Genomic DNA, 23,457 nt, shown 5'->3' on the forward strand with positions numbered 1-23,457 from the left:
GTGTGTGTGTATGTGTCAGTCAGGCCTCCCCAAGCTTTATTATTTTTCTTCCTCTGCTAAGTGCCCCATTTCTGTTCTCTTGACTTGGATAGCATACAGCTCCAGTTATCACCAAGAGCCAAGGTCAAGGGGCCACATGTCTTGCTGTGTAGAGAGGTCTGTTTACTGAAATATAAAACAGGCAAAAAGCAGAGATGAAGTTCAACCGTGCATGCCCTCCTTGTTCACTCGTACACTACTAGTCTAAAGTTTGGACACACTTTCCCCTTCAATTCAATGGAAACCATGTCCAAAACTTTTGACTGGTAGTTTTTGTCTGAGTTTTTAAGCAGAAATGCCAACTATTTGTTTGTACACGTCTCCTAGCTGGGAGGATTTTCTGCTTTGCTCTCTTTGATATCATTGTAAATTGAATATCTGAATAAACCAATACAGGGCAGCACGGTGGCACGGTGGGTAGCGCCATTGCCTCACAGCAAGAAGGTTCTGGGTTCGCGACCTTTCTGTGCGGAGTTTGCATATTCTCCTTGTGCTTGCGTATGTTCTCTGGGTACTCCTGCTTCCTCTGACTGTCCAAAGTCATGTGGCTTAGGTTGATTGGTGACTCTAAATTTCCCGTAAGAGTGAAGTGAATGTGTGTGTGTGTGTGTGTGTGTGTGTGGTTGTTCATCTGCGTGTTGGCCCTGCGACCTGTCCAGGGTGTACCCCGCCTTTTGCCCACAGCTGGCTAGGATTGGCTCCAGCCACCCCCCCCCCCCCCGTTTGGGGCTAAGCGGTATAGAAAATGAGATGAGAATAAATTAATACATCACCTCAGTCTAAACTTATGATGGGGAATTTTTCACTGTTTTCTGGCATTTTTTTTTGACAGTTCAGTCAATCTGATTAAATAAAAAAGCATTCTGCAGATAAATTTGTATTGAAGTTATTCAGTAGTTTGTACCCCTGATGCCAATAAGGTGCTTTATTTGCATATGTATATATTATTATTTGAAATATTGTCATATTAACAGTGATACTGTTGAGGTTTCTTTTGCTGAAACAGAAAGTGTTCACAAATGATAGTTCTCTTTTCCACTACATTTATTACAGCGGTGGTGTTTCATGTTTATCTCTTCTGCAGACTTGTCATATATAACTAAACCATAGACTTCTTTTGTTCAAACAAGCCTCCAAAAACCAGAAAACTGGCTGAATTCTGCAAAATACTTGACACTTTTTTTCACTATTTATACTTGAAAAATGACTGAAACGATTAATCGATTAACAAAATAGTTGCCTGTTTTTCTGTTGATCAGTTAACTGATTAATCGCTTCAGGCAAAATATTTGAATTCTCCAGCCTAACTCATTAATTCTGATGTCACCAGGGTTGCCTCAGTGATGGAGCTCCAGCTCTAGCTCACACTTGGCTGCTTAACAATTACACCCATAATTGGAGAAGAGTTTTCACCAGGATGTGAGGTCAGGGTACCACATGTGAGCAGGCCTGTTTACTGAAATGAAACTCAACAGTATACCGCTGAGTCAAGCTGCAGGAGGGGTACACACACTGGTTCCTCTCTGTCATGTGGACAGCTGGTGACAGGTGTACTTGCTGTCATCCTGTAGATCTCCTTCAGTCTTCCTCAGATGCCACAGATGAAATGCAGGCTGCAATGTTGAGTCCTGTGTGCTTCAATATGTGCTGGTACTCGCCTGCTGCTGGCTGCTGCTTAAAGGCTAAGGAATGTGTGGAATTCAACTTAACATGTCAGTGTGAGGCTTAAGACGCAAAGTCAAATACCCTGATTTGAAATTATGGTAGTGGAGGTTGTTGTGTGGTCACCTGTGATCACATTATATCAGATTATGAAACTGGAAGCTAGTGGGCAGTCTTAGGCCAGACTCTCTCTGATGGCTGTGCAAAATGGCAGGAGTTTTGACAAATTTGAGCGTGTAACCACAGGTGTGATTTACATTAGGAACCTGATGTGGTTCAGCTTGTTTTAATTCAGATTTAACCTTGCATGTATTCAAATAGGCTACAGTATATAATAAAAGTTAGGACTGAAAGTCACAGCCAATTGTTTTGGTGTCAGTGGGCATGTTAGTTCATGCTCTTTATGAAAAATTGCAATAGTGCTGAAACAATTGTCCATTAGTCAGTCAACAAAAGTTCTACAACGATTTCAATTGCTGATTTGTTGTTTAAATCATGCAGAAAATGCCAAATATTTTTTTTCTACTTTTATCATATTTACTGTTTGTTGATATTGCAAATGGCTTATGACATTTTGTCAGACAAATGAAGCAGTGTTCAAATGTCGGTTTGGAGTTTTTTACTCCAAGTATTTTTATGACATTTTCTAGGTTAAATAGTTTTAAAAATTCAAATCATAAGACGAACCATGAATTTAAATGGACCTCAATAAAACTGGGAAAAAATTTTTTTGTCAGGGTAACATGCAGTGTTGTTATACCTGAGTGAAGGACTTGGACTCGAGTCTGACTCAAGTCCAGATTTTCAGGACTTGTGACTCGACTTGGATTTGAGCCCTGATGACTCAGACTCGAGCATTAACTGCTTTCGGACTAAGGAGCTTGAGATGAGGACTGACTTTTATTTATTTATTTTTAAGATATTGATATTAAAACTTGTTCACTCATATCACACTGTACCCAGCACATTTCCATGAAAACATATACTCCCACCTTCTATAAATAATTTTTATACATCAAATTGCAGAGCAGTATGGTGATGCAATACACTTTTAGCAAGCTTGGAAAACTTGGAATAGCATGTTTGACTGCTCAGCTGACTGTGCAACAATAGGTGTGTTGTGCAAACAATGGGTCCACAGCTCGAGCAGTGGACACAGGACACTGCTGCCAAGGCTACAGCCTCCAGCTCTGGCCAGGTGCGCTCTCAGTACATGTGCCTTTTTCATAAATTCATTCACACTCAAGTGGGTGGCTGAACATTTCATAAGCAGTGTGCACTTTAACCTTGAGGTGTTTGATGTAGTATTGACTGTCCACTCCATCCTGCCTCACAGGATCAGGAAATTAGTTGTTTCATGAATCACCAGGGGAAAATAACAATGACAGTGTTACCTGCTGTAGCACAAACAGAAGGTTAGAGCTCCGCCACAGCACCCAACTCCAACTCTCAGGGCACTTTCACAACCAGTTGCATCAGGTGGCACTGCGTTTCTGTCAGAGGGGCTTAACAAAAAGGACCTAGATAGCACTAAGGTGCTTTCATAATCTCTACACAATCTTTTTAGTAATGACTGCAAATTTCATGTTTTGAATTAAAATTTGGTCAGTTTTTACAGTTGGGTGTAAAGTTTTCATCCCGTTGCTTTGAAATGGCTAAAAGAGGGAAAACAAAGATTTGTTGTTTTTTTTTTCATGAATATAATATTAAATGAACATTCAGCTAGTACAACTGTTAGTGTATAAAAAAGTTACAGTAAAATAATGAAAATATCAGTGTAAAAGTTTGCATCTTCCTTTATGAAATGTTCTCTAGGTACTGTGTACGTTCTCCCTCACCTCCTCCAGCCTCTTTGTGTTCCCTCTGAGCAGCATTTGGATCCACTCGTGTAATTTTAGCCCGTTCTTCATGGCTTACTTGTTCCAGGTCTACCAGACTGCTTGGATGTCTACGTACAGCCCTCTTCAAATCAGTCCAAAGGTTTTCAATGATATTTAAGTCTGGAGATGGGGAAGGCAATGGTAGTATGTTCACCCTATTCTTTTAAACCATTCCTGAGTTGACTTTGCTCTGTGTTTTGGATCATTGTCTTGTTGAAGGATCCACTGCCTTTTCATTTTTAGCTTTCTGACTGATGGTCGGAGGCTTTGCTTTAAAATCTTTGAAGAGGGCTGTACATTGCACACAACCAAGCTTTGTCTTTGTTTTGAATATGATCACCTGTGGTGACTAATTCCAGCCTTCTTCTGTTTTATGTTTCAGGACCGGAATCGGCCCTTTGATGCTTTTAGCTTGCACGCTTTGGAGAATTCATTAATGGATATGATAAGGACTGACCATGACAAAGGTAAACCACACCCTGCCGGTGGCCCACCAATGACTATCGCTGATATTATATGGAGGAATCATTTTGCAGGTTAGGAATATTCATACGTCCATGCATATAGTATATGGGTTGTTCCTTTTTTGTGTATGGGTTTTTTTTTGTTTTGTTTTGTTTTGTTGCTTGATGGGCATATATCATCTCTGGGTACATTTGCTTTTCTTTTGCTCTATTTACCAATCCCCTAACCAATCCAGTATAGCATCACATGACTTGTGCTTTTGTTGACTTAATATGTTGTGAGCATAAATATGGAATGTTTGAGTATGTTTGTGGTTTATTTTTGTTATTTTTACTCAATGGTATGATTATGACAAAGCAGAATTAGGAAATCATACCTGGACTTACATTTTGTATGTGATTATGACTTCTCCTAACTGAATCAGAGCTTCAAGATGTTTCTAAGCAACCTTGACACACTGAATGGTGAAATGCAGATTTAGACTTGCTGCAAATAAATCGGCACCATGCTGTTTTGTCTCCAGGGAAGTTTTGAGAAATCATGTGTCAAATCTCTGTTCACATCGGTTTATAGCTGTCCAATGTAAGTCAGTTCTTCTAAGGCAGTATTTTTGTAGCAGTCATGTGTCTATTGTAAGAAAGCAATGTCTCCCATGGGGCCTGTCGGATTGAGTATACAGTATGCGCTTTATGCTCCCCCATCCTCCAGTCTTAACAATGGAAAGATTGGTTGGACGGATGCATATGAGCAGAACATGTCTAGAATCTGTTTCCCCATTCTTGCTGAGAGGGCATTGTTCAAACAAACTGGCCCAGCCTAACTTCACTGGAAAGGTGTTGTAATGTCCTGTGGAGCTTTCCTTGTGGTTGTTTATCAAAGCACAACAGAGAAAGAGGAGATAGAGACAGGCAGGGCGGTATATGGACAGGGATGTGTATTTCTGCACCTTGTTATGTAGACAGTATGGTGCTGCAGTAAACTACCATGCCAACCACAGAGTAACTCCACCCTGCTAGATTATCTACTCACTGTCTGAGAAATGCTTTGGTCCAGCATAATGCATTAGATTTTTTTGTTTTTTAATACTTTGCTCAAACGTTTCATATAATAAACATGTTAGGGCACAGATGGTCCCGTTGACACCCATATGGAAATATTTCTAATCAATATTGAGTATAGAGAGCTGAAGGTATGTTGTCACATCCAGTTAGCCTCTGTTTTGCTAGCTTGAATGACTCTATGTAGCCTCTCATTTAACACTTTTTCATTGAAAGAAAACTAAGTGCATTCCTCTGGGGTTTTTTAAATTCCATATTCTAAGACAAGCAACCAACCACTACAACACTTACTACTGGAAGTTGAAACCTTTGTGGTTTTTATAAGATTTAATTAAAAAAATTTTTAAATTTTTTATTTTGATTTTTGTCTTTTAATAAATTTTTTTTTTTGCAGTGGAAAAACTACAGTTCTCGTGATCGCTTTGCAGCACGGCAGTACACATATTGTACGTCACTTATTTACTAGACTCTGCATATTTATGTTTATGTTTAAGTTGCATTATTTAGCAGCTGCTTTTGTCCAAGGCAACATACAAAAACATTAGAATAACATCAGTTAATATAAGAATGAATATATATTTTTCTTTTCTCCTTTTTATGGCATTTGTTTACCTTTTTTTACACTTCCAGCCCCATGTACAGTGGGCTAATCCCACATTTCACAACACAATGAACTGTGGGGAACTCCCTCGTGTAAAGTCTGCAGAAATGCCGAGTTAAGGAAAGTGAGCATAAAGGGCTCAGAATGAAGGCAAGAGAGCCTTCATGCACTTGACAGTTTCACATTGGGGACAGCCCTGAGCCCTCACTAAATCAGTGGTAACACACCTCGGAGTCTGTGAGTATGGACATTGGGACTGGGGGCAGGAATCAGACTTTTGTGATGTCCTCAATCCTTGACCCGGAAGTGAGTGATCAAATAACTGGGATTTACCCATAGACTGACCATTTAATGAACTGTTGAGGATAAGCGAGGACATTTTCAAATGGACAGGTGCCACCTGATGAACCTGATCAATCTCTCCAACAAGTAAAGCAAGAATTTAGATGATATAATATTGATGTTTAAATTAAAAAACATTACAAATTTGACTTTAAACTTGATCTTTTGTTGTTGAGTGCTAACTGATGATGAGCTAGTCAGTCATTCCTAATTGAAACTACTCTTTGTTTGACCAGATACAACTTGGAGACAAGATCATATAATTTTCATCGTACTACTTTGCAGATACTACCCACGAGCTGAGAAGCACCAGTCAAGACTAATTAGCCCAGTAGGCCCTGTTTTGCATTCTCAACTCACTGGGTCCCACCCATATCCATCCCGTCTCAAACATTTCTCACAATACTTGTCACGGTGACTGGAATAGTTGAGTACTTAGAGTCCTTGTATATGTATTTAGAAAGGAGAGGTATTTGTACTGTGTCATGAATGAGAATCAGTGGATCTCTTAAAATGAGTGTGAGGTGACCCCACCCATTCTGTCAAAATAGTTAGGAAGGCGAGGCCACCTCAATTCAGCTAGTTTTCGTCTGAACAGTCTTGTTTGGAAAGGAGAGTCAGCTTCAAAGGGTGTGTGTGTGCATGTTTGTGAGAGAAACACTTCATACTCATGATCCTCTCAGATGTTCTAAAATTTCTTTGCTCCTGGCTGAGGTGGACTGCTCCCCAGGGACATCTGAACAATCGGGCCCTTCACACACACACACACACACACATACACACACACACACGCGCTACATGTCGTTCCAGAACTAGGCACCCCGACACACACCCACACTCTAGAGATTCTCCCCCTTGGCCTGGAAACACTGCCACTGCTGTCAGCAGTATGACAAGAAACACATGCAGGATACACACAACCAAATTGTTTCTGACATATAAATCAACTTTGACATTCCTCATTGTTGTCTCTCACAAAGACAGGCAGCCACTCCCTGCGCGCGCACACACACACACACACATGCACAGTTTCTTGATGTTGACACTAACCACTTGAGATACTCATCATAAGTGGTAATAAGTCCCCTAAGTCTTTGTGGAAGCTGTGAGTGGATCCCACCCTGACCACAGTGTCTCTCTCTCTCTCTCTCTCTCTGAAAACACATTGTCTCAGCTAGTCTAACTTGCATGATCTTACTCATGTCTCACGCAATTTGCATAGTCTTTTTGGAACTTAAATTTGCATTAAAGTTAAAAAATCTGCAGTCTTGCACAAAATAGTTACAGCTTGTTGTTATCTTTTTAATTTATTAATTAAATGAATAGTTCAGCATTTCTGGATTTAAGATTATTTGCTTTCTTGCTGTGAGATTAGTTAGTAGATATGCCTATAGAGTAAATATATTAATAGTAGCCAAATAGCTTATCCTAGCATAAAGATTGGAAAATGAGAGAAATGGCTAGTTTGGTTAGGTGCATAAATAAAATGAATTCACCTACTAGCACCTCTAAAGCTCACAGAATGACATTTTACATCCTGTTTATTTGAGTCTTATAAAAATGAACTTTAAAAATAGGAGTGCTTGGACTATTTCTTGGCCAGGTGCTGATGCTAAGTTAACCTAATTTTCCAAAATGGCATGGTATTCTTATCTAATGCTTGGCAAGAAAGAAAAGAGACATATTTCCCATAATGTGAAACCATTCCTTTATTTGTCAAGTTTATAAAATGTCAGAATATGAGAACAGTGGTTATAATCAACAGTTAGCAAACCTGCTAAAGCTCAAACTGCAGAGCTCACAGCCAACAAATGTTTGGAAATTTATTTGAGACATGACTTTAAAAATATTTCTAAATAGTTTGTGTGTGTGTCTGTCTGTGTGTGGAATGACTTAACTAATTGTTTTAGCCACCAGCTGGAATTTATTCTGAAAAATGCCAAGTACTTTTTCTGTACACAAACAGTTTCTCATTCATTTTACCATCTGTGTTGTGTTTGGGTGTCTCCTGTCAGCTGTTAGTTAACACCAACAGTCAGTATGAAGTATAATGCTGTTGTTAGAGATAGTAAGTGCCAGCTATAACTGAAGCCAGTAGTGGAGGGAGGTCAAACACTGTTGCTGTTTAACTTTGTTTGCTTGTTGACAAGAGCATTTGTCAATAGATAAGCGCTGACACACACAGTTGTTTTTTTTAGTCAGGAGGAAAACGAGAACTGTACAGGCAAGATGAGTAACTGATTTATGTTTTAATGAAATTAAGCATTTGGTAAAGCATTTATTGAAACTTGCAAGTCCAGACATTGCACTTTCTGTCTCTCTGTAAGCTAAGGTTGTGGTATACATTTCTCCAGGAAAGTTTAAGTATCAAGGTTAACGATAATGTTTTTAGTTAAAGATTTAGCTTTGGACCAAGGAAACAAGCAAACTAAAAGGTCCGTTTTTAGAGATGAAATTTGATTGCAAGAGGAGGTCTATGTGACATTTGTCTTAATTTAGGTTTTGAAAGGTGTCTGACCAGCTAAACCAGTGGTTAAAGGTCAATATTTGGCTGACAAACTGACAAGACCCTTGACTTTTCAACCCTTGCAGTTAACACATGAGATGATCTCAACCTCAGAAGGATGCCCCTGTACTTTAAACAGCCGGTAATGACTGTATCGAGATAAGATGATATGTTTGTTGGCTGTGTTAAAGGTTACCTTGCACCTGGCTTCCAATAAGCTATACTGTCAGGTTGCTTTGTTTTCTTGAGGTGAAAAATGCATGACACTTGCAAGCATGATCGAGCTAATTCAGTCCAGGCAACAAGACAAGCCTGGGCTTGTTTTGTCCAGATCACCTTATTATTATTATTATTACTGCAGCTGCCAAATTGTGCATCAAGATCAGCTATGTTCTGGAAATTCTTTATTACTGTATAAAGGGAATGTAGTAATAATTAAATTTATTTTTAAGAAATGTAATTAGCAGTTGGTGATTGATTTATTTGGAGGTTTCCCCCTAGAAATATGCCCCAACCGTTTGTGTTTTACACTGTAGGTTACATATATTTTTACATAGTTTTTACAGTTATGGCTTAGTAAATAAAGGAATATTGTAATGTTGAGGGTTGCTGGGTTCAGCTCAAGCTAATATGCAGTGGAAGCAGTAGACTGTTCAGTCAGACAACATGCCTCTCTTGCCAGGTTTTCTCACAGAAACATCCGTCCCTCCCCTCCTCTCTCATGGCATTCAGTTATTGATAGCAGTTGATGAAAGATATTCATCATCATCAAAGATATTCATTTCAGTTATACAGCTGGTGTTGCTTTTAACCTGGTTTCGTGTGGTGTCTTGATCATTTTGCTTTGCTTAGGCCTCATGTTCCGCACTGACAATTTTGAAGCACCCACATCTTAAGTTGATGGGCTCAAGCTAGGTCCAGATCATAGTCTTTATCCAGTTTCTACCAGCATGGTCACAGTGAGGTCACTGTCCAGTTTGTAGATTGTCAGGCACGTGAAGGGGAGATGTTGTTGGAGCTGTGCCTGAGGAAGCAGATGGTGTGTTTCCTGAGTGTCCATGCTGCTGTGCAACCATCATGAGGAGGTTGAGAATAGCTCAGGCTGTCCATGACAAAATGTCACCAGAACAGCAGCAGCAGCAAGTCAGCGGCCCCTCAGGCTCTACCACTTAGCTCCTCGGGGAAGCAGATGGCACATGCCCAGAGCTATTCTAAGGCTTCGGGAGGGCAACTGTCCCCCTTCCCAAAATGACTAATATGGATAGAAAAGTGAGCACAAAGTGTTTGTTGTGACATTTGCCCTTCTAACAGCAATGTCACGGCTTTGTGAATTGGTGTAACGGAGTGTACTGGTCCCCAGTGTGCACCAATCAGCCATAAAATTATGACCATCTGCTTAATACTGTTTATACAGGAGTCAATGTGGCAGTTGGTTGGCACTCGTGTCACTCTGCAGCTCACTGTGCATCTTCTGTGAATCCATTTGCACAGAATTCATTCCACACTTCTACTGTCAGGAAGAGCACAGATGTGTCTACAATTCAGTGAAAAACTGATGTAAAAGGAGTGAAAACTGTGGTCGTGAGGACAAGTTAGAGAGAATGTTTTAGACAAATTCAACAGCCTCACCATTCTAGGTGTGATATCACCACTACAGCCCCTGATTCTTTCTCTTCATAGAGACCAGTGTACAGTATTTCTCATTTTCAACCATTTTAACAAAGATTCAGATAAATTTGAATCATTTGAAAAGTACAAATGGAAGTTAAAAGTTTATTCTACAGTAGGGCAACCTCATCATCAGTAAGCTGTGGGCGTCCATGACCCTGTCTCCAGTTAGGACTGAATGTTCACTTGCTGCCTAATATACCCCACACAATGACAGGTGCCACTGTAACAGTCAATATTATTCACTTCACCTGCCAGTGGTCATGTTATACCTGATTGGTGTATAATGTATTACGTTTCTGATTATCTTCTGTTTTTGCTCAAACAAATATACTGGGACTGGGTCAAAGTTCTCCTTCTGGGAAAAGGGATTCTCTGAAAGACACTAGTCAGACATTTGGGCTTAAACTCTGTCATTTGGTTGGCTGACCACCCACACATTTACCAATACACATGTCAATGCAGCTGTCTTCTGTGGTTGTTGAATTAGGAAGAAAGCCTAGCTTGACTGTCAAATGTAAGCCTGGTGAGACAGAGAAAGCAGTGGATGACAGGAGTACTTTGTGAAAAAACTCTAGTGTCAGGCAGCAACTCTGGATTTGCCTCCATTTGGGTGTATGTTGCCAAAATTCTAGCCGTTCCCTTATAATAATAACAACTTGTAAAGAGAACATGACACTGGGCCACATATCTTTATGTCACACATATCGACATGTTAACACAAACATGTGTGAATGCCTGTGCCTGGGACGCTCCATTTGGCCCCCGAGCCGTGCTGTTGGCTGGATTCAGACTGGCTGAGAGCAGTGTGGAAATCCACATCTGTGGAACTCCAGGGTGGCCACCCCTTGACCCCCACCAGGTCTAACTGCTTTTTTCTTCTCTTATTTGTGATCCAGGAAGAGGTCCTCTCTATGTCCCCCACTATCTGTCTTGTGTAGCCAGGTTTTTAATATTTTTATGTCATTTTGTTTGTGATATAACAGCTTGCAACCTGCCAGTCTCAAGTCCATGTTACCTATACTAGCAGTACAACAAAACATCCATGGCAGTTGTCCATTTCAACCAGTGTTGCGTTAAAAGTGGAGTGACTCTAGAAGTGGTGGGGCAGGCTCACAAAGGCTGCAGCTCACCAAATCTAAAGCTTTTTCTAAATATCAGTGTTTGGAATGTATCCCAGTGAAAGCATTGCTTCACCTCCTGTCTGCTCTAGGTAGGATGTCTGCTGCTGTAGGTGGATATTAAGTGGTTAGAGATAAAGGGTGTGTCTCTGCGGCTTCCACTGCAAACGTTGTTGACAGTGAGATGGCAATAGTTTATCCTAAACTAAACTAGGCATTTCTACCTCAGTCTAAATTGTGCTTTTTTTTTTTGTCACCTGTATGGGTAGGATGATGAAGACAGAGATTTCTATTTACGCATCCCACACCACTTCTCTCCCTATGAAAGCACTGGTAGATGGGCCCTTGTAACATGCGAACATTGTCACCATTGTAGATTACACACACTGTTGAATTCCTAGCCTTATAGCTGTCTTCGTGTGTGTCTGTGCACATTTGAAATATGTGACAGCAACAAAATACATGTTTCTCCCTTGTTTTTTACATTTGTTTTCTGTGGTTGTCTTTTCTGCCATGGCATCATGTTGGGTATATTTGTTGTTTATTCTTTTCATGTTAAACATTTCATCTTGGTCGCTATTTTCCTATTGCTGACAGTAGAATGGAAGATTTAAACGTGTGGCTGTCAACATGGTGTCTTTTATCAGTAATTTTCACATTTTCCCTCTTTTGTAAAGCCTTTTCTATTTTTCTTTTAACAGGACGTATGGGCCTGAACTTTCATCACCCTGGAGCAGACCACATAATGCCACTGAATAGTAAGTCACATTTGATTGGAGTACCCATCGTTCTTCTTGTGTCATTACTGTTTTTTGTGCTCTGTGCTCTAAAAGAATTCAGAATGGGAAATACTTTGTAGCTTGTTCTCATTAAAAAAAATGTCCCCTAATCACAGGATCCCCCATGTCAGAATGAACTGGGCACACCTGTTTGTCCTTTGCTAATGCCTGGATTCCCTGACATCATAAGCCTGGGACAGTCCTCTTAGCACTGGGGGATGCACAGTCGACTTGTGAATAGCACTTCCAAAAATACCCCAGCATGTCAAACTAGATTCCCCCTGGTGTCCCACCAGCCCCCAGATCAACGATAGTGACAGGAGATAACCCAGAGAGAGAAATCAGGTCTTTATCCTATATGTCGCTACATGGTGCCATAAAGTTTTCCAGGCTAGGCTCTGCTCTTCTGAGGATCTTTATTCGTCTTTGGGTGGGTTTTTTGCAGTGTCCTCTAGTTCTATTAGGGGAAGGTACATTTCCCATGTTTTTTTTCCCCAGACGTCAGCAAAATATCAAGGCTGCCTGGACTGATTGATGATCAGACCAAAGCAGCAAAGCCCTGCTTTCCTCCCTGGACATGTTGATTTGGCCTGCAGGGTATAGGCATAGATAAAGGCAGAGGATGGCTAACATTAAAACAAAAAGTTCTTCGTGCAGCAGTTTCCTGCTGTCAAGTCTTGACAGCACTGGTGCTCCTTCCTCATTTTGTTCTTTTCATCATTTGGTGTCCTCGGAGAACGTGTCTCGGATTGATGTTAAACTGTTGTGTCATGGGATTATGCTCAGGCTAGCAATGATCTGCCCAGATCTTCCAAGTCTATTGGAACTGGCTCACTCCACTGAATCCTGTGATGTGTGTAGACAGGGAGGCATTGGTTTCAACTTTAAAGTGTTTTACTAAGTGGTTCTCCTTCATTTCATCTTTTTAGCTTTGAGGTTTTGTGAGAAAGCCAGTAAGATCTCTTACTTTCTCTGGATGGTGTTAGAGCTTGAAGTGAGAAAGAAAAGGTGGAGAGCAGAAAGTGCACATCCTCTATCCAGATTAATTGGTGGTGTTCACTTGACAGCTTAGTTGAGACGTCTGAGGCTTTGAAGCCGAGTAGAGCTCGAGAAGGACTTGCCCAGTTTCCTCTCAAATATTTTCTTTCTCCTAGACACCACACAGTTAGAATTTGCTACTCATTCTTAACTTCACTCTTGCCTTTCCTCCTCTCTGTTATGGGTTGTATTCTCTCCCTCTCCCTCTCCCTCTCCCTCTCCCTCTCCCTCTCCCTCTCTCTCTCTCTCACACACACACACACACACCAGACAAGACCCTGATCCCACTGGGAGTTCGGCTGTAATGTGATGGTTTCCAAGCACAAAGTTTTCTTCATTTCGGCCAGGTTGCTAGGTAACTTTGTTTCCCCCAGCCAGTGAGAGGCCAAAGCAGCAAAGGGACCGCCCAGGTTTTTTGGATTAGACAGCCTGATCTTTTTAATAAAAACATAGCAAGGGAGAAGAGGCTCTGAGACAATATATTCTCAGAAAGAAGCCAGGGGGGCAAGTCGCACAATGGGGCTCTCACAATGCAAAAGCTCATATTGGCTTTTGAGGCGACAAGTCTGCTTTGTAACTGATGAGTTTAGAAGAGCAGAAGGATCTGCTTAGTCCTGTGTTACATCTCCTGCTGTTTGTTGGAATTTGCATTATCTTAATCCACATTTTGCCCCCTCTGCGGCTTCCATTCCCAGCACAGTGAGATTCAAATTGAGCTCATTTGTGGGAATTAATACAATTTCATTTCAAGATGTGGCTTGTACATACAACTTGAGTTGCTTTGAGTGTAAAAGTGAACTTTTGACTTTGGGAAAAAAATTACAGCATAAAAAATCATAACTCATGGTCTACTTACTAGCTTTTTCCAGAACTTTCAGATGTATCTCCTGGTCTTTCTATGCAGATGAAATTTGCTGCTGTTGTCATAGAAATTGCTTAGTTGTTATCACGAGATCAAAATATGGAAACTTGATGCAAAAAGGTGGTTGTATGTGGAGAAAATCTGTTTAAAGTTCCAGAAAAAGCTACTAAGTCAGCCTTGACTTACTGGAAATAATGTAGTTCATTTTGACAAAAGCTTTTTAGTGGCTTTTTCTAGAGCTTTTGGCTGCTTTGCATGGTCTTCCTCAGTGGATAGAGTTTGCTCAGTCATCATCAAATGACCTAAGAATGGAAATGTTGTCATCCAATAAAAGCTTTGTGTTTGACAAAAGAACCAGAGCACGGGGTCAGTTTATTAGTTTTTCTGTAGCTTTTGACTGCATTTCATGGTCTTCCTCAGCAGATGTAGTTGCTCATTTGTCATAGACCTTAGTTCATGATAAGTTATCACATATGGTGAAGGAAACGAGGAAATGAGTTTGAAAGCTCTGGAAAAAAAATAGTAAGTGGATCTTGAGGTTAGTTTTGTTTTTGTTCAATTGACCTACATTGTGTCGAGTTAGTCAAAAACTGCATCTGACAAAGCTACACACATGACACCAGTAAAGTTCACAGTTGTTAACTGTTTTACAACTGTTTTAGATTTAATATGAGTCACTGCAATGAAACGAGCGATAAAAACTGAAAAGATTAGACAGACATCATTCTGAAGACTGGCACATGTGACCAGCTGATTATACATAGGTGCTGTTGTTTTGCTTGGCCACAGTTCAGCACATCATCATAGCCCACACTGCCCCCGTCCTCTCTGAATGTTATCCTCCCTTCCTATAGCCCCAAGACTGCCAGCCCACCTCTATATGCCCACTTTATCCTGTGGGAAGTTTCCACTTGTCTCTGACCTGCCATATCTGACCGGAGAGCAGCTTTTAATATTTCACCAAGGCTATGATAATGACTAACCTGCTCTACTTTCAGTCTGCTTTATGGCCTCATTTGTGAGCATTCACAGAAGATTAGCATGCACACGAGCCATTGTAGGTTCATTAAACTCTGATCACAGTCTCCAGTTGCGGGTCATTACATTATGCTGCTGAAGATCTTGGTCATTTCCATGGCTTACCTGTCTATCCTTGTGCTGCATCTGCATGTGCCTGTTGCCAAGGCAGGTGCAGCAGGTTTACAGTGGGCTAGTGCCAGGTTATAATAACCACCCTCTTCCTGTTGCCAAAGCTTAGGTGTGGCCATCTGTGGTTTCACTGTTGCCTTAGAGATGTTCCTGGTTTTGGTTTATTTCCACAAAACCCATGTCTCTATATCTCTTTCCAACCCTTGTTCCTGCCCCAACCCTCTGTCTCTCCTTGTGTCTCTTCTCCTTCCCCCACTGTCCTGACAAGCAGCCCGGAGCTATGGCCGCAGACGAGGTAATGTGTGGCATTTTCTCTGGGGTTCACCTTGCCATGCTGGCCGTGTTTCTCCAAGGCTAAGGGGGGTGTTAGTGTGGTGTCGCTATATGCTTGTCATCTGTGCTGTGATTGAATGAAATTATATTAATTTTGACACATTGTTGTTCACACTGTACATTTAATGAGACTGGGGAAAGGGTCCACCAAATCTGCCTTTATGAATCTTGTTTTGCTTGATGCTTAGAAAAACAAAAATCTACCAACTTTCTCTTCCCTCTATTCTGAGTCAGTATTCTGCTTGTAATGTTTATAATATGAACACTAGTGCTAACTGGGCTTGCTGTATTGTACTAGAAAAGTGACAGCAGTTATAAAAATTTTAAAAAGCGCATGATTTGTTTGTACTCTTTTTCTTGAGAGTAAATGGCAGCGTGATACTGCCACCAAATCAAACTCTAAAACTTCAAATGTTGTAGCCTTTGGTTGGAATGCTTCCAATAATGAATTTTGGGGATTTTATGGAGAAGCATGCTGACTCAGATGGTAAATGGTCATATTCTTGTATAGTGGTTTTCTACGCTTTACAGCACACTCAAAGCGCTTTCACCCTACTTGGCCATTCACGCATTCACACACCGGTGTTATCACCGGGAGCAACTGGGGGTTCTGTGTCTTGCTCAAAGACACTTCGACATGTTGACTGAACAAGCCAGGAATCGAACCGCTAATCCTCCGGTTAGGAAACGACCCCAGATGTGATTCATTGTCTGGATGGCAAACATTGGTGCTTCCAACATGGTTCAGCTTTGATATGTTGTGCTTTTTAACTTGTTGCCTTCCTTCTTGCTGAAGAAAGGCTGCTGTGCAGCATTTTTAAGACCACTAGGATAATATGTTTTAGGTATAATGTGGTGGATCTAGTGCAGTGAATTATGTCAGAATCAAATTGCATCCAATAAAAAAACGTTCATAAGGTTCAGACAGGATCACAGTAGCAGACAGAAAGTGTGTTGTTTTTTTATGTAAAAATGTATTTGCCTACCTCATTTATAAAAAAAAGTCAAATATCATACATGCTAATAAAGAGGCAAATGTACTGCTATAAGACATATATATTCTATTTAGAAAAGCAACACTACAGTGAGAAACTGAGTATTTCTGCTCAGTAGTGTCTGATCAACAGTCCGTCCACTGTCATTATGTCCTGCAGTTCAGCATGTTGTCTAAAGATCAGGAAGCCAACATTATGATGCTGTGGTTAAAATTAGATAATGTGTACTAAAAGTACATGGACACCTGGATATACATTACATGTGGCTGTTGAACATCTTATTCCAAAGCCATGGGCATTATGTGCAACTTTGACAGGATCCAGACTTTCCAAAAGGTTTTGGTACTACCTGTGGGAAAAGATATTTTCAATTTTGAAAAATACATTGTGGTTGTGGCCTTTAAGACACCATACCAAATGAAGATGTAATCATTTAGTGTACTGCTCTATGAAAGTGTGAGATTTTTTTGATTCACCTGGCCAGTGTGGTAGAAGGCTTTGTGGAGCACTGTTACAAAATTAGTCAGAATGGATGTATTATGAGGTTTAAGAAAGGCAGACATTCATCTTTCAGTAGTAATCTCAATATCCAAAGTGATTCTGCTACTCTAATTGTTTACAATTGTGATTAATTCACTCTATCTCTTACACCTTCCCTCCCCTTTTACTTCACACTCTTGTGTCTCTCTGTCTTCCCCAATATCCCTGTCTGTCTCCTTGGTATCTGCTCTTTTTTTCCCTCCCCTCCCAGGCCGTTCCTGTCTTTTTCCCTTTGAAGATGGTTTCCTCGACGACGGCCATGGTGACCCCTCCTTGACCCCAGGCCTGAACTCACCAACCCGCTGTCAGAATGGAGAGAGGATGGAGCGCTACTCCAGGAAGGTCTTTGTTGGAGGCCTCCCTCCTGACATAGATGAAGGTAAATTAAAGATTTATCAGAGAAAGCTCCCAATACAATCTTTGTTTTGGCTGCCTGCCATTCACAGTTTCACTGAAGGGCACCTTGACACTTGTTGTTGAGGGTAAAAAATGCACACAGTATTTAGCCACTGTAAATTTTATTGTGTGCAGTTTTATTTTTAAACCAATTACTCTTAACCAAAGAGCAGATTTTTCAGACTTAAAGAAATAGTTTGACATTATGGGCAGTGCTCATATTTGCTTTCTTACAGAGAGTTAGTAAGAGGATTTGTGGGCATCAGATGAAGCTTACTGCCAGCAGCCTATTAGCTTAGCACAGCACAGATGGGAAATAAGAGGAAACATCCCCAACCAAGAAATAGTCTGGCACACCATTCCCCCATAAAGCCACAATGTGTGTGTGCGTTTTTTTTTTGTTTTTTTTTTTACATTTGTGCAGAATAAAACAAGATGTAGTTTTAGTTTTAACTGTTGTCGTTTTCATTTGGTGTGCTAATGGAGATATTAACTTTATCCAGAATTTAACCACTGTAATCTTCTGTTAAATAAAGCTTTTGGTTTTTGATGTACAGTTTGAAACTTTCACTCCAATGAGTCCTAACCAGTAACCAGGTTTTTGGTAACTGATCAAAGTATGTCATGGTCATTTGTTGACCAGACTAGAGTCAAAGTGTCACAGTAATCTGTTTTTACAGAAATGTCACTATACCCAAAAATATATTTAAAAAATGAGTCTGTAGGTTTTTAAGTCACTCGTAATGCTTTAGTGTAATGCCTCTGACCAGTTATGTCCTGTAATTGTTGCCACAAAGCCTTTCACGTTCATATGGAATGGTTATTTTTATATGTGTCTACACAGAAGCACGTGCACTACTGAGCCATTAGCTAATTGAAAAAATTGATGATTTTCTACAGCATGGATCAGCCTAGTGAAGACTGGATGTACCCAGCCTGAGTTCCTGTGTAATGCAGAGTCTACTACTGCAGCAAGAGCATGGCAGAAAATAGAAACTCTGCCTGTCTCAGCTTTGAGTTTGGCTCTGCACATGCATATTGTATGAGCCATAATGGATGTTATCTTATTACTTGATTGAATCTGTTTTTTGTTCTTCTTCCCTATCTTAATTTTTACAGATGAAATTACCAACAGTTTCCGTCGCTATGGGCATCTGGTGGTAGACTGGCCCCACAAAGCTGAGAGCAAATCTTACTTCCCACCTAAAGGTAACAACAGTTTCTCAGAGCATAATCTGTGTTTTCCCATCAGACATCAAAGTCTACACCAATAAATATCACCTCAGACCATGTTAGAGTTTTGTAAAGAATCATATTACCCAGAGTTCATGGCTCATGCTGGGCAAGCATGTAGGTGTTCGTTTATCTGAGCGGCCCCCTGTAGTTGTCTCACAGAAAGACACATACAATGTATATAATGGCTCCATAACTGGCCACTAATAGTTTTGACCCAAGAACTGTTTGCTAGAGTGAATACCTGAAGAGTGTAAATGTTTATTTTTTTTGTGCAATCATAGTAACACCGTCCTCTTTCAAGCCCCTACATCATTCTGGCCTGGGAGCTGCTGTGTGTCATATTAGGGAAGCTATGAAAGACACTGTGGAAAGAACTGACATTCCATAGACAGATGGTAATACATTGCATCTGGAAGACCTGCAAAATTCTCTGCAAGTTTCTCCCCAACTCTCATTTTTCAGCATCTCTCTCTTTTTTTTTTTTTTAGTTTTAGTGGATTTTTATTTTGAATAGACTTGGCTTTGCTGATATCCAAAGCCAGGACTAAAAGTGCAGCATCCTTTTAGGGGAATGGATGAGTTTAGGGCAGATGGAAAATGCCGCCATGTAAGGGGAGGAGATATATGAGACTTGAGATATGCGTAAAATTCATCTCTCTTTCTCATTTAAAAGCTTCCACTCCAAAACTCCAAGGGAAATGTCTGAAACATCAAGTTTATATCACTCTTAAGTGGCAAGGAGCTTGGACTTATGCCTGGTGAGAGAGTTCTTTGCACTAATAGTTTCAGGGTTGAGGGCAAGCGCACATCTACGTGTCTGTATGTGTGTGTGTCCTACTGTCATGTGGACCATGTATCAGTAGATTTACAAATCACAATCAAGAGGTCAGTGGACTCTCTTCATGTGAAACATTGTTCCAAGCTTGACCAAACGGAATATAATTGTCACTTTCCATGCTCATTCATGTTAAACCTCAATATGTGTTTAGACCGTTATGAAAGTATTTTGGTTTAGGGATGACTCATGCTGTGGCTCAGTCTTACTTTAGCAACAGGGTAAGACTCAACTGATGCTTGGAGAGAACTCGTTGTCTAGAGGGGAAGTAGGAACTAGCTGTACTGTTTGCTCTTTTGTTCTCGCTACTCAAATTTTTAAATGTTTCCATCAATTTTTTTTAATCCAGTTGAGCTTTTTAAATAAGTCAGAGGGATGAAAATCTACAATTTTGCATTGTAGATTGAGACATAAAAGTCAGCAGACAAGTGTCAGTTTCTGAGAATGAAAAGATAAGCTTGAATGAAAAGTGAATAAAGAGGTACCACCAGCAGCTGTTAGCTTAGCTTAGCATAGAGTAACTGAGAACCCATGTTGTTCAAGCTGTTGCTCATGCGGACAAACCTTTTTTGTTTATTTCTCTTTTTCATTTTATAGCTTAATATACGTAAGTCAGGCCTATGACTTTGGATCTTTAAAAACACCCATATAACTGAAGTTAACACAGGATGTTGCACTGCTTTCATTGTGAAACTGAGTGTAGCATATGTTAATGGTTGTCTGTCTTGCTTTCTCGGCCAGTTGCATCAGGGTCAGTTAAAGCAGTAGCTTTGCACCTGTCTCTGATATTTTCAGTGCTCCTGCTCCCCATCCTCTCCCTTGCATTTTGAATTGTGTTTGTACAACAGTTATTCATGCTCTCCTTTTCTTCCTACCTTTTCTCACTTCCTCCCTTTTTCCATGTCTCACTCCTCTGCCCCTCCTCCTGTTTTCTCTTGCTCCATGTCTCTCTCTCTCTCTTTCTCTCTCTTTCTCTCCTGCCCTGGGTCATGCAACATGTTATTCTCCTTCTACAGGCCTCATGAGTTGCTGCTGTGTGTGTGTGTGTGTGTGGTGTGTGTGTGTGTGTGCGTGCATCCGCCAAACTGCCGTTTTTTTTTTTCCTGAGGCGGAACTGTCAGAGCTAAACCACGTCATTTTTTTTCCTAGTGACATATCCTCTTTTTGTCACCCAAAAAGACAGGGGCCTTATGTTGGTGATGATAAAGCACATGGAGAAAGATTGTGATGCACAAAATCCTCTTTATGTCAAGTCGAATTATGTATTTCTTGGCCATGGTCCAGAGAGGAGTTGGATCTGTGTAGACCAATTACAAAAAGACAGATTAGTCTGTCACCTAGAACAGTTGACTGCAGTTAGTTTTAGATTTTGGTTATTTTGTTTTTCTCATGATGGTACGGCTTGATATTAGAGATAACAAACCCACTGAGGATATTAGCCTGTTACTACAGGGCCCATAATAAAAACACCTAAGAACCTTTAATTAGTAAAAAACCTCTGTGATTACTTAATCATACTAGATGCATACATTCACTTAACATTTTGCAAAAGGGACATGTGGATGGTAATGATGTCCATGATGCATCACATATGGGTTGTGTTCCAGTCCTCATTATTCTTCTTTCTCTCAAGGATTTGTCTGAAGACATCAACATCATGCAAAAAAATAATTCAGTCAGCATACTTTTTTATTTTAACACTTTTTGACTACATCTCTACACAGTAGATTTTGTGCAGCTTTTTTTTTTGTTATTGCCACCTACTCTTGTTGAGCTAACTGACCCAACTGATAAAGCTGATGTTAGCTTGCCAGTACTGTAGTAATGTTTTTGGTTCCAGTTTCACATTTGTTCACTGAGCCATAGTTGACTGGTTTTGCTGAGTCAGGCTTTTGTAGCAGCTCCACTCAGGAATGTTAAAAGTAAACACAACAGCCATGCATTCCTCTTTGCCATATTTGCACATGCATTTGCCCGGATAACTATATCTGAATGAGTGAGTGTGTGAGTTTGAGGGTGCTTCTGAGAGAGAGAGACATGGCTTTTGTAGTAGTCTCCAGAGACACTACAAAGGAAGTGAGTGGAAGTGTGGCCCGGTAGAAAGAAGTCTCAGAGTGTTTATTGTGTGCACTTGAGCAAACTCCCTATCCCTCTTGCTCCTCTCACACAGCAGCTCACATTCCCCTGACTCATGGGTGCTACAGGTGGTGCCACTAACATGATCGGAGCAATACGAGCACACCAATCATTCACAACCCATTTGGAGCTGAGTGACATCTGCTGCTTTTTGAATACTTTGCAAAAATATTTGCCCCTAGCTGTCAAAAAGTGGGTTTAGACTCTCAACTCTCAGTATGTGGTGTTCATTTTGTTCAGCCTTTAAATCTGATCCCTGTAGCATTTTGTGATGGATGTACCCTATTGAAGTGGTTCTCCATTCTTTCCAAAACAGCTTAATAGCTCTGACATTGGATAAGGTCTCTGCTCCAATAATTCAGTAGTACAGAGTGACTGTCTGAATTGCTTTGTTGCTGCCTTGCAAAGGCATCATCAGACTCTCTCTACCTGACTCACCTCTCAGGGAAGAGCTGCTGTGTGTTCAGCTGATCAATTTTGCATGGTTCCTTTAGCAGTTGAGCACTCTTAGCCATTTAATAAGAGGCAGTGCAGGTAGCAAGGTGCTGGGTGTGGAGCAATATATGGAAACGTGGGGACAAACATGTCAAACTGTGAATAATAAAGAACAAAGTATGGGACTTACTCATGGAATTGTGACTTGCACAGTGTGGACAATGGTAAAAAAAAAAAAAATACCAGTGTTTAACACATCATGCTCACAAGGTTATGGATGTAGTTTGTGTTTTTTCTAAAATCCTTATTTTTACCTCCAGGCTATGCCTTCCTACTCTTCCAGGAAGAGAGCTCAGTTCAGGCCTTGATCGATGCCTGCATTGAAGAGGACGGCAAGCTCTACCTGTGTGTGTCCAGTCCCACCATCAAAGACAAACCGGTAAGTGGCAGACATTCATCTAGTAAAATAAAATGTAAGTAGATTTACTGTATTGGTATTGTTGTGCCATGTCCACCTTTTCCAAAAGTTTTTTTTTTTTGCTTCAGTTAGTTAGAACCCAGTCTTGTAATGTAATGAATGAATATTTGGTCATAAACCAAAGTACTGGACAAATGAAACTTTGACCTGAAGATGCTCTAGACCAGCCATTCTCAACCAGTGGGCCATGGCCCGCTAGTGGTCCTCAGAGCACCATCTGGTGGACCACAGAGTAGCACTGCAAAGGGTTAGATTAAAATAATAATTTATTATTTTGTGTTTACTATACAAAGCTAGATATTTACTAAATATGCTCATGAATTCACATAAATTAAAAAAGTCTAATTAAAATGCATATTTTCAATTGCCAGTTACATTTGAATATCACAACATCACTCACAACACATCATCAGGAAGTGACAAACATGTTTTACCACCATTAGCTGGCTAGCCAGCCAATTTTTCCTTGGATGCAGTGACACAAAATGGATCGGTTGTATGTGTGAGACAACCCTGTGCCAGTAAAAGTTCCAAGGAAATATGACCCTGAATGCAATAAATACATATACTGAATACATTTATTTAATTATTTTCATTTATTTGACAAGATGGTCCTCAGAAGTTTTTTTTTTAAGACTCAAAAGTGGGCCTCAGTTTACAAAACATTGAGACCCCCTGCTCTAAATGAAAGGTCAGGGGATCCCCAATGTGATTAAAATTTACCCTCTGGGGACAAAGAATACCAAATTTCATGCTAACCTATCCAAAACGTGTTGAGATCTTTCAGTAATAAAATATCATCCTCATGGTGGCAGTGTGAGAAAAGGGATTAACTAAAATACATTTTCTGGGAACCATGAATGTACCATGTACAACATTTGACTAGTTATTGAGATACATCAG

The 23,457-nt window shown here is 40.4% G+C and overlaps 1 protein-coding gene across 9 annotated transcripts in view; it reads left to right on the forward strand.

The window, feature by feature from the left end:
- cpeb3 (cytoplasmic polyadenylation element binding protein 3) overlaps positions 1–23,457 on the forward strand; it is a 31,737-nt gene that overhangs the window by 4,808 nt on the left and 3,472 nt on the right. For 6 of the 9 annotated variants that reach the window (XM_020598347.1, XM_020598358.1, XM_020598384.1 and 3 more), the window contains exons 3-8: positions 3,964–4,117; positions 12,044–12,100; positions 15,442–15,465; positions 17,250–17,417; positions 18,554–18,643; positions 22,397–22,515. In XM_020598347.1, coding sequence (XP_020454003.1) covers positions 3,964–4,117; positions 12,044–12,100; positions 15,442–15,465; positions 17,250–17,417; positions 18,554–18,643; positions 22,397–22,515 — 612 coding nt within the window. The remainder of the gene's footprint in view (positions 1–3,963; positions 4,118–12,043; positions 12,101–15,441; positions 15,466–17,249; positions 17,418–18,553; positions 18,644–22,396; positions 22,516–23,457) is intronic. The other 3 variants (XM_020598393.1, XM_020598355.1, XM_020598403.1) reach the window with 3 other exon arrangements.

This window comes from Monopterus albus, unplaced genomic scaffold (assembly GCF_001952655.1).
Source record: "Monopterus albus unplaced genomic scaffold, M_albus_1.0 scaffold3.1, whole genome shotgun sequence".
In the NCBI taxonomy this organism is placed as follows: domain Eukaryota; kingdom Metazoa; phylum Chordata; class Actinopteri; order Synbranchiformes; family Synbranchidae; genus Monopterus; species Monopterus albus.